The sequence below is a fragment of the Rhinopithecus bieti genome, unplaced genomic scaffold, assembly GCF_001698545.2.
Source record: "Rhinopithecus bieti isolate Rb0 unplaced genomic scaffold, ASM169854v2 scaffold_34943, whole genome shotgun sequence".
NCBI lineage: Eukaryota > Metazoa > Chordata > Mammalia > Primates > Cercopithecidae > Rhinopithecus > Rhinopithecus bieti.
In genome coordinates this window covers 745902-763068 of record NW_016815584.1, presented here as the reverse complement: position 1 = coordinate 763068, position 17167 = coordinate 745902, and the positions used below count along the sequence as shown (strand labels likewise).

At 42.5% G+C, this 17167-nt stretch overlaps 2 protein-coding genes across 2 annotated transcripts in view; one reads left to right on the top strand and one right to left on the bottom strand.

Moving 5' to 3' along the window:
- RPGRIP1 (RPGR interacting protein 1) overlaps positions 1-4542 on the top strand; it is a 71523-nt gene extending 66981 nt beyond the window's left edge. Inside the window, exon 24 of the mRNA XM_017853419.1 lies at positions 4351-4542. Coding sequence (XP_017708908.1) covers positions 4351-4463 — 113 coding nt within the window. The 3' untranslated portion in view covers positions 4464-4542. The remainder of the gene's footprint in view (positions 1-4350) is intronic.
- A 166-nt stretch (positions 4543-4708) lies between these two features.
- The window catches only part of SUPT16H (SPT16 homolog, facilitates chromatin remodeling subunit), a 38652-nt gene continuing 26193 nt past the window's right edge, over positions 4709-17167 (bottom strand). Inside the window, exons 11-26 of the mRNA XM_017853473.1 lie at positions 17019-17084; positions 16814-16909; positions 16615-16730; positions 16376-16529; positions 15790-15917; positions 14622-14757; positions 14390-14516; positions 13961-14079; positions 13336-13461; positions 12170-12282; positions 11777-11852; positions 11069-11238; positions 7962-8091; positions 6931-7060; positions 6720-6797; positions 4709-6049 (exon numbers count right to left, since the gene is read on the bottom strand). Coding sequence (XP_017708962.1) covers positions 5904-6049; positions 6720-6797; positions 6931-7060; positions 7962-8091; positions 11069-11238; positions 11777-11852; positions 12170-12282; positions 13336-13461; positions 13961-14079; positions 14390-14516; positions 14622-14757; positions 15790-15917; positions 16376-16529; positions 16615-16730; positions 16814-16909; positions 17019-17084 — 1911 coding nt within the window. The 3' untranslated portion in view covers positions 4709-5903. The remainder of the gene's footprint in view (positions 6050-6719; positions 6798-6930; positions 7061-7961; positions 8092-11068; positions 11239-11776; positions 11853-12169; positions 12283-13335; positions 13462-13960; positions 14080-14389; positions 14517-14621; positions 14758-15789; positions 15918-16375; positions 16530-16614; positions 16731-16813; positions 16910-17018; positions 17085-17167) is intronic.

Genomic DNA, 17167 nt, shown 5'->3' with positions numbered 1-17167 from the left:
TNAGTCTCGCTCTGTCGCCCAGGCTGGAGTGCAGTGGCCGGATCTCAGCTCACTGCAAGCTCCGCCTCCCGGGTTTACGCCATTCTCCTGCCTCAGCCTCCCAAGTAGCTGGGACTACAGGCGCCCGCCAACTCGCCCGGCTAGTTTTTTGTATTTTTTAGTAGAGACGGGGTTTCGCCGTGTTAGCTAGGTTGGTCTCGATCTCCTGACCTCGCGATCCACCCGTCTCGGCCTCCCAAAGTGCTGGGATTACAGGCTTGAGCCACCGCGCCCGGCCTCTTTCTTTCTTTTTTAGACAGAGTCTCATTCTGTTGCCCAGGCTGGAGTGCAGTGGTGCGATCTCGGCTCACTGCAACCTCCACCTCCCAAGTTACAGCGATTCTCCTGCCTCAACCTCCCAAGTAGCTGGGACTACAGGCACCTGCCACCAGGCCAGCTAATTTTTGTATTTTTAGTAGAGATGGGGTTTCACTGTGTTGCCTAAGCTGGTCTCAAACTCTTGGACTCAAGCAATCCACCCTCCTTGGCCTCCCAAAGTGTTGGCATTACAGGCATAAACCACTGCGCCCGACTCCCTTACGATAATTACTATACTTTCTTTTTTTTTTTTTTTTTTTTGAGACGGAGTCTTGCTCTTGTTGCCCAGGCTGGAGTGCAATGGACTGATCTCATCTCATCATAACCTCTGTCTCCCGGGTTCAAGCGATTCTCCTGCCTCAGCCTCCCTAGTAACTGGGATTACAGGCATGCACCACCATGCCCGGCTAATTTTGTATTTTTAGTAGAGACGGGGTTTCTTCATGTTTGTCAGGCTGGTCTTGAACTCCCAACCTCAGGCGATTTGCCCCCCTCAGCTTCCCAAAGTGCTGGGATTACAGGCATGAGCCACTGCGCCAGGCCATATAATTTCTAAACTGGTCTTCCTGCCACTGGTTTCTTCCACCTCATTTCCATCTACTATAGTAAATGTTTCTACATAATAAGTTTGATCACTGCCTTCTTCTTAAATCCTTTTACAGTTTGCTATAGATCAGCATGTTTTAAAAACATTTGTATTTGAATTCCTTTAGTTGGGACTGCGCTGTCCAGTCTTCACTGCTCCCATTACCTTACATATCTGGGATGTCACCTATCTTATCTGCTAGGCCACTAGACTAATGTTTTTCAAACTTTCAGTCACACCCCATTAGTGGATGTGAAATTGAATTAGTAAATCACAACAGAAATTTGAAAAATGCAAACCAAAACTGTGGGAAAGAAAACAGGAATTAAAGTCCGGTGCAGTGGCTCATGCCTGTAATCCCAGTACTTTGGGAGGCTGAGACAGGTGGATCACCTGAGGTCAGGAGTTCGAGACCAGCCTGGCCAATATGGTGAAAACCCATCTCTACTAAAAATACAACGCCTATAATCCCAGCTACTCAGGAGGCTGAGGCAGAAGAATTGCTTGAACCTGGGAGGCGGAGGTTGCAGTGAGCTGAGATCAAGTCACCGTACTCCAACCTGAGTGACAGAACAAGACTCTGTCCCCAAAAAAGAAAAGAAAACAAGAATTAAGAGTACATTGCACATATTGTTTTGTGAAACTTGTTTTATGTAATGTTTAATGAATCATGATATAAAATTATTCTTTTGCTGATCATTATAAACATTTTTTGAGGAATACTCCTTCTCAGACCCTAAGGGTTATGAAATTCAAATGTTAGATAAGATTCTTCATTATATTTCTCTAATATCTTTCCAGCTGTGATCCTGATCAAGTTATTAACCTTTTTCCTCACCTATAAAACGGGAATAACAGCAGTCTCAATCTCATAGAGTTGTGAAGATTAAGGAAGCTCTTAAATAAAGGATTAAGATTAAGAAAGGGGCTTAGGGTAGTGCTTGGCATAAGGCAAGTGACATATCTTTGTGGGCTATTTTCCAACTTACTCCTGTCCCCATTCCTAAAGATGCTATGTTCTTCCTGACCTCCACGCCATTTGTATGTGCTTAGGGAAAATCCACTTAAGACTTTTCTAGTGACCTCAGAATCCTAAAAGTCAGTGAACGCTTCTCTCTCTCTTTTTTTTTTTTTTTTTTTTTTGAGACGGAGTCTCGCTCTGTCACCCAGGCTGGAGTGCAGTGGCCGGATCTCAGCTCACTGCAAGCTCCGCCTCCCGGGTTCACGCCATTCTCCTGCCTCAGCCTCCCGAGTAGCTGGGACTACAGGCGCCCGCCACCTCGCCCGGCTAGTTTTTTGTATTAGTAGAGACGGGGTTTCACCGTGTTAGCCAGGATGGTCTCGATCTCCTGACCTCGTGATCCGCCCGTCTCGGCCTCCCAAAGTGCTGGGATTACAGGCTTGAGCCACCGCGCCCGGCCGTTGGTCTGCTTTTAAAAGCAAAACTCTTGCTTTCTATCCCTATAGCTACCTTCTCCCCATCACTTCAAAAGTCAGCTTCTTGAAATACTTGATCAGTCCGCAATAGTCTGTATTTTTGAAAACTGTTTTTAAATTTTTTTGAGACGGAATTTCACTCTTGTTGCCTAAGCTGGAGTGCAATGGCGCGATCTCTGCTCACGGCAATCTCTGCCTCCCAGGTTCAAGCAATCCTCCTGCTTCAGTCTCCCGAGTAGCTGGGATTACAGGCATGCGCCACTATACCTGGCTAATTTTGTTTTAAGACAGAGTTTTGTTCTGTTGCCCAGGCTGGAGTGCAATGGAACGATCTCAGCTCACTGCAAACTCCGCTTCCTGGGTTCAAGTGATTCTCCTGCCTCAGCCTCCCAAGTAGCTGGAATTACAGGCATACACCACCACACCTAGCTAATTTTGTATTTTTAGTAGAGACGGGGGGGGGGGTTCTCCATGTTGGTCAGGCTGGTCTCGAACTCCTGACCTCAGGTGATCCACCTGCCTCGGCCTCCCAAAGTGCTGAGATTACAGGTGTGAGCCACCGTGCCCAGCCCTGTCTGTATTTTTCTACTTCCCGCATCTCCATTCCACTTTACTCCATGTTTTTACCAGTTTTCCTAATTGACAAATCCAACTGGTTTTATTACTCATCCTGACTTTTTTTTTTTGAGAGTCTCACTGTCGCCCAGGCTGGGGTGCACCAGAGTGGTGCAATCTCGGCTCACTGCAATCTCCGCCTCCTGGGCTCAAGCAATTCTCCCTGCCTCAGCCTCCCGAGTAGCTGGGATTACAGGCACGTGCCACCACACCCAGCTAATTTTTGCATTTTTTAGTAGAAATGGGGTTTTGCCATGTTGTCCAGGCCGCTCTTGAACTCCTGACCTCAAGGTGATCTCCTCAGTCTCCCGAAGGGCTGGGATTACAGGTGTGAGCCACCGCACCCTGTCGGACATTTTGACTCCTTATCATTCTCTAGGTGTTCTGTTTCCTTTGCAGGTTTCTTTCTTGTCTATTCTTAAAATTTTGGATTGTCTGTTGAATCCTTGGTCTTTTTTCCTCCACATATGCCCTCTTCCTGATGACATGAACTCTGAGTTTTACAGTCTAGAAATCATCTCAAATCTAGGTTTCTAGACCAGATTCTAAATACAATCTAGACTTAGAGCAGACTCATAGATATCACCACTTGTATCTCATGTCACCTTGGTACCTCAAACTCCCTTGATTGCAACTTTGTACCTTGTGTTCCCTCTTACCCACCATCTTGTTATGCAATTTAGAATGGCCATCCTTGATTCCAAGCCATTCCTCATTCTAATCACAAAAATTGTTCACACTTCTTAACATTTTGAATCTGTTCCCACCTCTCCACTCCATTATACTTCAGACCTTCATTCATTACTCCCCTCTTCTCGAATTACCGCAATATCCTAACTACTCTCTCTGGTTTAACTTGTGTCCTCCTTGAGTGCATTATCCAAATAAGAGTTATCTTCCAAGATCCCACATAAGAACAATCACTTACATCTTCAGTGGAAACCACATATACCTTGTCAGACAAACAAGGCTGTTTATAACATGGCCTATGCAGGCTCATTCCTGCCACTCCTTGCAGTTTGCCGAACTCATATTATTCTCGTCTTGATACATTAAGCATCTTTTACTTTCTAAAGACTTAGTTCACGAATTATCTCCAGAAATCCTTTTCCAGTTTGTCCATTCTGGTGCAGGTGCCTCTTTGTGTGTTCCCAAAGCAACTTGTGCTTTCATATTTTATATAGCACCTACATACTATATCGCCATGACCTCGTTTTCCTTTCTCCTTCACTAGACTGAGTCCTCTCATGAAATGGGCTGGTAAATTCATTCAGTGTCCCCAGGACTTAACCTGACAAACACCAAGTATCAAAGTGTTTAACTGAGTGATGCTATTTTTTTCCCTTTCCCAACAGTTGTTAGCCCTGAAGATCTGGCTACCCCAATAGGAAGGCTGAAGGTTTCCCTTCAAGCAGCTGCTGTCCTTCATGCTATTTACAAGGAGATGACTGAAGATTTGTTTTCATGAAGGAATAAGTGCTATTCCAATCTAAAAGTCTCTGAGGGAACCACAGTAAAAAGTCTCTTATAAAGTTAACTTGCTATAACATGAATTTGGTTTACTGTGATGTCTAGTGTCTCTCCATCTAATGATGAAAGTTTCATTTGTAACACTAGCTAGATAAAAGCATTTTTCTCCAATGCCTTAGCACTTTACCAGGCAGGAAGCAGGCGTGCTTTCAGGAACTGAAAAACGGTCACAGGTGAATTTACAAAACAAACAACAACAACAAAAAAACCCACAGTTTATTCATCTTTTAGTTCTTCCAAAATTGAAAATATCAAGTCCTACTGCTAAGGAGAAAAAACAAACAAACATAAAATCCGGGACCCCTCCCCCCTTCTTCTCTTAAAGTCACAGAGCACGGAAGGAACTGCAGTGGGACAGGTGGGTGCAGAGAACCAGAAGGGGAGGATGGCAAGATAAACTCCCCAAATACTTGAAAAGCTGTTCAACAGAAACTGTGATAAATACAGGACAATGCAAGACAAAGTTAAAATAAGGAGCAGCAGTGCTGAGGCTGTGTTGTAGATATGGCCTCCCTTCCTCTTCTCTTTTCTTGTCAGGGTATTCTAGGCCCAAGGCATGACTTGTCCCTTCCAGATCTAAATGTTGACTCCTTTGAGCCTTCCTCTAGATTTCACTAGAAGCAGTACATGAAGCACAACCTGATATATCTTCCTTGGATATATCAGAAAAACAGTGGCAATTTTGCCTTCTATCATTGTACCATGTGTGCATTCGTATGGAGAAAATAACCGAGCCAGGGAGTATCACTGCTTCTTATGTCTTCCAAGGCAGCAGATATACCTCAGAATCTGCATGAGGCAAGAAAGCAGGAAAACTCAGACGAAGGCACCAGCCCAATCTGCCTCACTAGCTCAAGTTGTATGATTTATCACAACCATCAGGAAATTTCCAAGAACCTGGAGTATTGCAAAGATAAAACTTAAAAGAGATGTGAGGAAGGTCATGGCAGTAGGGTAGGTCGGAGGATTGAATGTGCTGGTCAAGAACCATGATACGGGTAATTAAAGGTCACCTTGTACCACTGTCTTGTAAATACAGCTTTGAGACACCAAATAGTAAGATGTCAGAAGCCATCGATGTCCTGGCAGAAGGTGACAGGAAGAGAGAAGAATGAAACAATATTTATTAACAGCGGGAGCCTCCTCCTGTCTTCAAGAACACCTCCTCCCTTGCCATCTGAATGGGGCCATTGGCACGTGTCCTGGTGGGCCTGGAATTCCCCGAGTAGATTGGTCCACACAAATGGCCCCCTAAACCCATAAACACAAATGGCAAAACTTCAAATGAAAACAAAAGGAAAAATACAGTTTCTATGTCATGTAAAATTTTCAGGGGTTGGCTGGAGGAAGAATGGAGCTCAGGGCCAAAGTTCAGAAGTTACTTCCTCTTTTTCTTGGGGGGTGCAGAGCTGTGTCTGGAACCACGGTTAGAGCCACGGCCTGAACTGTGCACAGATGCCTTCCTCTTCCGGCTCATACTTCGACTCTGTTCTTCTTCTTCCTCGTAACGACTTTCTCGGTCCGCTAAATAGAAGAGGCATTATTAGTTAGAGATAGGTAGGCTTTAGGTACCTAATATTACTGGAAAGCAGGAGATAGCACAGAGAATAAACTTTGGAATCAGACCCAAGTTTTAATATTGGACAAGTACTTTCTGAACCTTGGTTTATTTACAAAAGGGAGAATTATTTAAGGGTTAAATAAGGTAACCTATGAAAAGTACCTATTCCCAATGATTGGAGCACAGCAGTTAATATTTATTTCCTTTTAAGCTTTAAACGTTTGTTTGGGGTTTGGCTTCAGAGTAACTAGATTAGCATTATAAAGACATGCCTAATCTGGAAGAAGTCTAGAAAAATTAAAGTATTATAGCATTTAGGTTTGGAAACTGAGTAGACTAATTCTTGAGTATTACATGAATATGTGGCTATCACTGCTATAGGAAAGATGGGGGCTTGCGCAGATGAAAACAGCATCCAGTTAGGCAGAGCACTGCCCACTGGAGAGTACGGACACATTCCACACTGCTTTTTCTCCTTCAATGAAGTTGTATCTGTGGCTCCAAATCAGTTTTATAGTGTTCTTTTGTTACTTTCATTACACCATCCATACTAACACCTCAAGATACTGAAAAGTGTTAGAAATTTGTGCGTAGACACATGAATAAATAGAATAAAACAACAAATTTTAAAACCTTTTCGGGCTTCTTCCTCCAGTTCATCCCAATCCTTTCCACTCTCTTCTTCACTACCCAATGACTCCTTAGAATAGTCTGGAATAAAATTAAGCATTAGTCATCATGCGAGAACAGAATGGAATGACAGAGTTCTTAGTCTAAAAAAAGTAGTTTTCAGAAACGACATTAGATGAGGAAGCCAGGATGAACTTTTCTCTATAAGACTAACCTGACTCTTCTGCTTCTGATGAATAATCTTCATCACTGTCCTCCTCTTCCTCTTCATAGTCATCTTCTGAAGGATTAAAAGTCTCATCTTCAATTTCAGACTCTGAGTCCCCTTCTTCAGCATCACTCCCCTGGTGAGTTAGAGCATCATACTGATTTTTTTTGACATTTACCTTATTAATGAATGAATTCAGCCCACATAGTATACCAGTATTTACATGAAGAAAACAAGAGCAAAAAAATCTGAGTGATTAAGAGACAAAATGACTTGTTTAAAATCAGTGGTCAGGTGCAATTGTTATTTAACTATTATTATGTATTATTACATTTCTGAAAAATTCACGTTAGCCTTCCTCACCCAGGGAAATTAACAACAGAAAGACTTTCTGTATTAATGTATCACACAAACGTTAAGTGGACCATTTTTTTTTTTTTTTTTTTTTTGAGACGGAGTCTTGCTCTGTCGCCCAGGCTGGAGTGCAGTGGCCGGATCTCAGCTCACTGCAGGCTCCGCCTCCCGGGTTTACGCCATTCTCCTGCCTCAGCCTCCCAAGTAGCTGGGACTACAGGCGCCCGCCACCTCGCCCGGCTAGTTTTTTGTATTTTAGTAGAGACGGGGTTTCACCGTGTTAGCCAGGATGGTCTGGATCTCCTGACCTCGTGATCCGCCCGTCTCGGCCTCCCAAAGTGCTGGGATTACAGGCTTGAGCCACCGCGCCCGGCCAAGTGGACCATTTTTTAAAAAATAAGTTTTGCAAAATGCCCTGTAAGATTTTTTCCCTAAATGCTAAGAAATTCATTGAGGAAAAGTTTTTGTAGTTTCCAAGAAATTTTGTCAGGAGTTAGTTACCATTGTCCAATCAACTTATCATTTACCTGTAAAACGAATTTGAAGAAACAATAACAACAAGTGGTGTTCACAGCTTCTCCCAGATGGCCTAGTTCCTTATGTGCTACTTATAAGCCACTCTAACTGAACAAATGATAGCGGGCAACACTATGTACCAGGAAAGAAACCCCACACTCACGCACCTCACCCTCAGGCTCCAGGAAGGACCAGCCACCTTGTTCGAAGAAGCCCTCAGGGTCATCAACAATGGTCTTCATGATTTTAGTCCAGTTGAGGGACTGTACTCCTTCTGTGTACTTCAGGTCACAGGAACTAAGAAAAATGACAAAGTAAAATCAATCTTCTGTATTTTCTGGGAGCAGATATTCTTTTTTTTTTGAGACACAGTCTCGCTCTGTCTCCCAGGCTGGAGTGCAGTGGCGCAATCTTGGCTCACTGCAACCTCTGCCTCCCGGCTTCAAGTGATTCTCCTGCCTCAGTCTCCCGAATACCTGGGATTACAGGCGTGTGCCACCATGCCCGGCTCATTTTTGTATTTTTAGTAGAGACGGGGTTTTGTCACGTTGGTCAGGCTCGTCTAGAACTCCTGACTTCAGGTGAATCACCTGCCTCAGCCTCCCAAAGTGCTGGGATTACAGGTGTGAGCCACCGCACCCGGCCTGGGAGCAGATATTCTTTGCACTATGCCACTAGAGCATGTCCCAATGGCTGCTATTTGATCTCCTAGAGCACTAGCCCTCACAACAGACCAGCATTCCAACTGAAACAAGCTTTCTCCTTCACCTCAGTCTGAGCTCATCCTCTCCCATTCTTTCTTTAATACCAATTTCCCTATTCTTCACTTAGTCTTCTATTCACCCATCCTTTTCTCTCTCTGTCACTGACTCCATTCTTATTTCCAAGTAGTCATAACCACTTCTGCGATTCTGTTTTTCACTACTATAGTTAAGAAACAGGGACAATTTTCAGCCACGTGTGGTGGCTCACGCCTGTAATCCCAGCACTTTGGGAGGCCAAGGCAGGCAGATCATGAGGTCAGGAGATTGAGACTATCCTGGCTAACACAGTGAAACCCCATCTCTACTAAAAATACAAAAAATTAGCTGGGCATGGTAGCACACGCCTGTAGTCCCAGCTACTTGGGAGGCTGAAGCAGGAGAATCGCCTGAACCTGGGAGATGGAGGTTGCAGTGAGCTGAGATCACGCCACTGCACTCCAGCTTGGGCAACAGAGCCAGACTCCGTCTCAAAAATAGTAATAATAATAAAAATAAATAAAAAAGAAACAGGGACGATTTTCAATGGCCCTAGCCTTTCTTCTTCAACCTTCCAGTGCTTTCTTATGTGTTGTTTTTTTGATGCAAGATTGGTATAAAGGTAGGAATAAATTTTTTTTCCCCAGTACCCTAAAGTGCCCTGTATTTAGACAATGCTCAAATGACTTTTTCTTATTCATTTCTGTTGAGGAGAGCTGAATCAGTTAAGAGTGGGTAAGAAGAAAAAAACAAAAGAAATGACAGTAGTAAGGATAACAACCACCAACCATAAAATCTGCCTGAGAACCACTGGCATAAATCCACTTTAGACAATATACACAGAAACTTCTGCTTCCAGCCATGATGGAGTAACAACCACTAGATTTACCTTCCCACCTTAAACAACTACAAAACAAAATATGAAACAATAGTTTTCAGACATCAGATAAAAAGCAGCACAAGACCATAATCCCTGAAAGGAGAAAACAAGGGTTAATTGAACATTTGCCCTAGTTTTCTGTCTAGAGGCAATTCCTAGTCTGCCATGCAGGGAGAGAGAACCCAACCAGAACCTGATGGTCTCCAGGAACTGAGACAAAGTAGGATTTGGGAAGGTTGAGACAGCTAGAATTTGTGGAGAAGAGTACAGGAAGAAAGAATTTCCCAGAGAGAAAGCTCCAGAGATCTGCAGAGGGGTCCCCCTCAAGTCTTTGGTGGAGGGATGATCTACACATTCATGAGAAAACTGGAACTGCATAAAGCAGTATTGGATGGCAGTAGGCCAGACAATTCCCAGTCTCACACAGAACTAGAAGTAAATCCTGTTCCAGTGGATTTATTTCCACCACCTTTCCACCAGCTTCAGCAGAGACCTCATAATCCACAGGGCATCAGGCAGACTCTGAAGAGTGTTGCCTCGTAGTAAGGCCAATTACTCAGAAGTTTTTGAGTGAAACTTTTGAAGGCTGTTCTAAATCCACACCAATAGACATTTGAGAACAAGCTTTGAAAGATCAAACAGAATCCCCGGGCCGGACGTGGTGGCTCACGCCTGTAATCCCAGCACTTTGGGAGGCCAAGGTGGATCATGAGGTCAGGAGATTGAGATCATCCTGGCTAACACAGTAAAACCCCATCTCTGTTAAAAATACAAAAAATTAGCCAGCGATGGTGGCAGGCGCCTGTAGTCCCAGCTACTCAGGAGGCTGAGGCAGGAGAATGGTGTGAACCCGGGAGGTAGAGTGTGTAGCGAGCCAAGATCGCACCACTGTGCTCCAGCCTGGGCAACAGAGCGAGACTCCGACTCAAAAAAAAAAAAAAAAAAAAAAAAAAAACCAAAAAACAAACAAAAAAGAAAGATCAAACAGAATCTAACTTGACTGCATCCCAGAATAACCTCGTCTCTAGTAAAAAAATGAGCTGGGTGTGGTAGCACATACCTGTAGTCCCAGCTACTTGGGATGCTGATGCAGGAAGGTTACCTGAATCCAAGAGTTTGAGGTTGCAGTGAGCTGGGAATGTACCACTACACTTGAGCCTGGGCAACAGAGTAAGACCCTGTCTCAAATCACCACCACCACCACCACCACAAAATATGTAGAAAATATAAAGATGATGGGTGAAAGCAGCAGAAAAGCACACTTAAAAAGCTATTGTAAATATGCTCTATATTGACTGGGTGGAATGGCTTGTGCCTGTAACCCCAGTACATTGGGAGACCGAAGTGGGAGGATTGCTTGAGCTCAGGAGTTTGAGACCAGCCTGGGCAACACTGAAAAAAAAAAAAAAAGATCTTAAAGATTTTGATATTCTTTGTGTTAAGTATGGATAAACTATTGTTGGGAATTCAAGAGAAAGTGAACAGCTCCGTTATCTAATAGATCTCAAGTTTTCAAGTCCTGGTCTGTAACAACCAAAAGGCAGTCTCACCTTAAGTATATCAGTAGATTTTATGCACAACACACCACATTTAAATGCTGTAATACAGGGTTCATGGGATAAATAGGAGACTGACTGATGGCAGATTTACTTACTTCAACCATTCCTTGATGGGGTCAAGAGAGGCTACAGGAATGGCATTGATCATGGTCACTTTCTTGCTGTAGTCCTTGTAGACAATCACCATATCAAAGTTCTTCAGGTGAAACTGGACCCGCTCAAAGTGAATCAGCTCTACTTCATCCAGTGTCACCACAAAAGGTGGCTGTCAGAGAGAAACTGAAACATTAGCATATAAATATTTTCCCCAAAGCAATAATATTTCAAGTAACTTTCATGATCTAAATCACTACATAAAAGATAAGTAAGCTGTTTTTTGGGTTTTATTGAAAGACTGAAGCAGTACAACATACTGAAGCCACAGAAAAACGATCTGCAAGATCAAAAATCATCCCTCAAGGAGAATAAACTCAAGGAAACTATGTGAAAACTATTTAAATAGACATTATCTTAAAAAAAGAAAGGGGGAAAAAAAAGAGGTTCTTGCTTTGTTGCCCAGACTGGTCTTGAGTTCCTGGCCTCAAGTGTTCCTCCCACCTTGGCCTCTCAAAGTGCTGGGATTACAGGGGTGAGCCATCATGTCTGCCCTAAAGAGACTTTAAATAAAAGTATCATTTGTTCAATGAGTTTTAAGTCTAAGTAAATATCAAAAATGAAAATCAAAATAATTAGGATAAAGAACACCTATCCTCCTTTATTTTCTCTAACAATGTTTTTACTAAAAAAGGGTAAGAAACACTCACCCATTCCGTAGCATTTACCAGCGCACTACTAGTGGGCTGAAGGAGGCAGGTACTCCTATAGGGAGCTCCGTTAAATCTGGAAGAGAGAAACTTTTGAGACTGAGCTCATCAGAAGAGAGACTGCTGCTGCCACAACAGACAAACTTCTTCCCTCTCCCGATTCCAAATAGCTCCAGCATACTCACTGGAGACTCATCTCCAGAGGAAGCCTCTTAGAGAGTTAGCCACTCACCTAAACCCTTAAACAATTTCAAGAAGAAATGGATGTCTCAAAGATTATTAGTCATAGGAAAAAAGGATATGACATGTTAAATTATTATTAAAGGAAGAACAATTTATTGTACTGAAAGGCAGACCAGTGAAACTTCAGACCAAAAAGATGAGATATGTTACCCCAAGTCCCTAAAAGGCACTTCAAATTCCAGTTCCTCCTTAGTTAGAGCCTCTACTTTCTCAATGAAATTTTTAAAGGCTGTTTTCAGTTTGTGCCTCATTTCTCGTTCCATCTGTAGGAAAAAAAAAAATCAAATATAGCCATCACATTTGTTAACAGTACCTCCCCTCAAAAGTCTGAAGTGCTTTTGTGCTTAAAAAAAAAATTTCAGCATTTTTTTTTTTTTTAAACGGAGTTTCCGTCTGTCACCCAAGCTGGAGTGCACTGGCCAGATCTCAGCTCACTGCAAGCTCCGTCTCCCGGGTTCACGCCATTCTCCTGCCTCAGCCTCACGAGTAACTGGGACTACAGGCGCCTGCCACCTCACCCGGCTAGTTTTTTGTATTTTTTAGTAGAGACGGGGTTTCACCATGTTAGCCAGGATGGTCTCGATCTCCTGACCTTGTGATCCGCCCGCCTCGGCCTCCCAAAGTGCTGAAGTGCTGGGATTACAGGCTTGAGCCACCGCGCCCGGCCAAATTTCAGCTTTTAAGTTCACGAGTACGTGTGCAGGATGGGCAGATTTGTTACACAGGTAAACATGTGCCATGGTGGTTTGCTGCACAGATCATCCCTGAAGTGCTTCTGTAATCCTTCATTCTCAACTATGAAACTAACATGTACATATACCTTATTTAAGGCCACCATGCCATTAACTGTCAAGCTGTGTCTGCAACCTAAGCCTAAACTATTGTAATACACCATCTCAGCAGATACTTGAGTTGTTCTGCACAGATTCAGGGTTGTTTATTTATTTTTTGAGATGGAGTCTCACTCTGTCGCCCAGGCTGGAGTGCAGTGATGCTATCTCGGCTCACTGCAACCTCTGCCTCTTGGGTTCAAGTGATTATCCTACCTCAGCCTCCCGACTAGCTGGGACTACAGGTGCGCACCACCACACCTAGCTAATTTTTATATTTTTAGTAGAGACGGGATTTCACCACGTTGGCCAGGCTGTTCTTGAACTCCTGACCCTCAGATGATTCGCCCATGTTGGCCTCCCAAAGTGCTGGGATTACAGATGTGAGTCACTGCATCGGCCCAGGTTGTTTACAAAATACAATCCCTGAGCTTGGATTTGGCCTCATCCTCCCTATCCTGCAAATACAATACTAAAATCACAAACCTGCTCAGCATAGAGGTCATCTCGGTCATGCATATGCTGATGTTTCCCCAAGTCCGTGGTTATCTCTCCCACTTCTGTGTAGAACTGCACATCCGTATGCCGCTTCTTCCCAAACATGATGGCATTCTGTTGGCATAAAACGGCAAGAAGACAGAAATCAGAAACATAAAGGTACCTGTGATGGAAATGGCAGTGATCCAAACTTGGGCCTCCACAGCATGCATGCAAAAATAATTAAACCATCCCTGGTGTTATCATAAATAATGATGCTTGGGAATGTGAAACAGTGTACATTTGAAAAAGTGCTGTGCTCCTACTTACTATAGGAACTTTGGAAATTATGTTGCTAACAAATCTTATCTAAAGCAAAACCTTTTATTTTAGAAAAGAAATCTGGAGATCTTGTATGTTTTGCTGGCCATTATATAACACACCAAAGGAACAATCATGCTTATGAGCACCTTCTAGATGCCAGGCTTTGTGGCCTTGAGAGGCATTATTTTATTTAATCCTCTTAATGTTCTTATGTGAAAGGTGATTTTTTCATCACTATTTTCTAGGAAAGAAGCTGAGCAAAATGAAGTGTCTTGCCCCAGAGCTCAGTTAGTTGTGTAGAAAGGTGTACCTTGAGGTGAAAATGCAAGACAATAATCATTTCTCCATCGCAGGGCTGGAACAAAGCATGCTTAATATTATTGTACAAAATATCCACCTTGTCTCCTCGAACAGATGTGAAGCGGAAGCCTGGAGAAAAGAATGAAGAAATGTCAAGCAGTATAATTAGGTTAAGCCAAAAGGCACTGCAACTCTTCTGGCTGATTTGCACAGGGTCAGAGGAAGCACCAACAACTGTATAGAGCTTTCCTTTCCTTCTGGTCACACAGCAGTAAAGGAGATTCCTCCCAGCATTTCCTTGTCATACTTTATTAATGCCATGCTCTAACCAACTGAGCTAACCGCCGATGGCTCTTTGTCAAACTTTATTATCTGATCTGTCATTCCTACAAATGTGCCCCTGAAGACAAAGCCTAGGTATAGGAGAGATCATCAATACCATTGACATGGGCCTCCAGTGAGCCTTGCATCCTCTTTTGGGCAATATTTGGGCGAATGTACAGATCTTTCAGTTTGGGATTACTCCGGTTTAGATTGATCACCAGTGAGTCTTGTTTTACAATGCCCTAAGCAAGAAGAAAATTAATGTGATTTGTCACATATCCTTACAAGTCTCCAAAAAATACATGTCCTTCTTTGTGTAAGAATGTTTTGTCTGTGTTCAGGCTCACCTCCTTCTCTTTCTCTTCAGCTTCTCGAGTTTTATAACGTTTCTGTACTTCTTTTATAATTCGGAAAGCATTCTGAAGGTTCAAGGCTGGTACTGTCTGTTCCCCAGGTGCCTTAATATTTGATGCTCGGTATGTACTGTAGAAAAGCAGCAGCATTTACAGTCATTTATTTTTCAGGCCAGGGAAATTGTACTGATTTACTTTATCTTACAGCCAGCTTAATTTCTACTTTTTTTTTTTTGAGACAGGGTCTGGCTCTGTCACCCAAGCTGGAATGCAGTGGCCCGATCTTAGCTCACTGTAACCTTCACCTCTTGGGTTCAAGCCATCCTCCCACCTCAACCTTCCAAGTACCTGGGATTACAGGCACACACCACTATGCCCAGCTTTTTTTTTTTTTTTTTTTTAGCAGATACAGGGTTTTGCCATGTTGACCAGGCTGGTTTCGAACTCCTGGCCTCATGTAATCCGCCTGCCTCTGCCTCTCAAAGTGCTGGGATTACAGGTGTGAGCCACCATGCATGCCCATTCCTTCTTTTTCTTAAATGGAGTATATTACAAACAGCTAGTTCACTGAAGTGGGGGAAATCACATTTTCATTTTTCAAATCTGGCATAACATCCCCAAATCATTCCACTTCACATCATGAAATCACAGAATCCAATGTGGCACCAATTTTCTTGAGGATTCAACTGTAAAATATGTTTATTATTTTTAACACTTATTTGCATAATAATTACTTTTTCTGAGATAAGGTCTTGTTCTGTCGCTCAGGCTGGATGGAGTATAGGCAAGATCAGGGCTTACTGCAGCCTCAACCTCCCAGGCTCAAGGGATCCTCCCACCTCAGCTTCCAGAGTAGCTGGGTGACGGGCGCACACCACCACGCCTGGTTAATTTTTTTTGTTTTTTAGTAGAGACAAGGTCTCACTATATTACCCAGGCTCAAAGTATGTTTAGTAAACATACAGTATCTTCAAGAAGATTCTAAATTGGGATCCATTCTGAAAATAGTACAAAGTCAAGAAGGCAATCTGAAATAAGTCCCAATGAGGAAGGCTTTGACATTTACTAGGTAGGGAAAATGCAGCACAGAGAATGAAATGTTTCTGAGAGTACCACTCCAGACAAGATGAATCTGGGTATGACTATTTTCTTGGGGACTCACATTTCCTTGACAAAAGTCGCTTCAGGGTTAGGAAAGATGTTGCCTTCATTCCTGCCCAGAGCACTGCCTGGGCAATAAAAGTTGATTCGCAAGTAAGTATAATCTCCTTCCACGGACATACTTATATTCTGTTCAAAGGAAAAGCATAAAAAGTAAACAGATTTCTTTCCTAGAGATTAGTAGTTATAGCAATGTTAAAATTAAGTTAGGAGTTAAAAGTTGACTGCTCTTAACCTTAATCTAAATCTAATCAATTTACACACATCTTTTTAATAACGAAGTATCTTTTTCCCCCAAAATCTCTGAATTCTCAAAGTACCTTGTACCATGAATACAACTACAAGCTAAACAATGCTTAAATGAAGTTGAAAAAAAGATAGGCAAATTATGTTTCCAGACTAGTTTAGCTTTCCACTAAGTGAAAACAACTGGAAGAGGAAGGAGAATGAAGGACAAGAGGGATGTCAGTAAAGTGAACAGAGTCTGAAGGAGTGGGAGACATGATGAATGCAGATTATTTATGGCAAATACAACTACTATTTTAAGAAACAGTTTGGATGAAACCTGATGCATTGAATGTTAGTACCTTTATTGTGGCAATGTGAAAAGGTGTTGCAATGCCAAACACGGGCATTATTACAGTCTCATATTTCTTATCGATGTAGATCTTCATTTCCCGAATATGTGGTTCCTTAGGCATCAGAGATGGGTTTTTATAGGACACATTAGATTTGCGAGCTCTGGAGTGGGATAAAAAACAACTGAGAAATTTCTGCAGTCACACAGAACCCTCAGATAATCTCACTGCTCAATGAAAACTCTTACTTCTGAATCTGCTGTTCTCCCTTTTGTTCAGTCAGTCGTCTCTTTGCTTCTTCATTGAGTTGAGCTGCTAGTTCTTTTTGATGTGCTCTTCGCTTCTCTTCTGCAGTCATTTCATTCTGGTGAATGGAAAATCCAATTTATCACAACATGTGAGCCATATGATAGGTGAGATCAACATAATTCAAAACAGTAAACTTACTCTTGTTCTTTCTGTAAGTAATGCTGCCCGAGAACCTCTTCCCAAAAGGTCCTCTGCCTCATCTTTCTCCTCCTCCTCTTCTTCCTCATCTTCATTCTATGGAGAAAGTCATAATCAAAAAATGAAATTTTAATGATTTTAGCCAATATTATTTAACTTCTTTATATCCTAAACTTCCTATACTACTTATCTATCTTCTTCCTACCTTTAGGAAAATCCCCACATTCTTCACTTTCTTCTTCACAGAAGTGAGAATAGTAGCTGGGCCATCCTAGAAATAAAAGGAGAATGAAGACACATAATTTAAAAGAGGCAATTTCATTTTCTTTTTTTTTTTTTTTTTTTTTTTTTTTT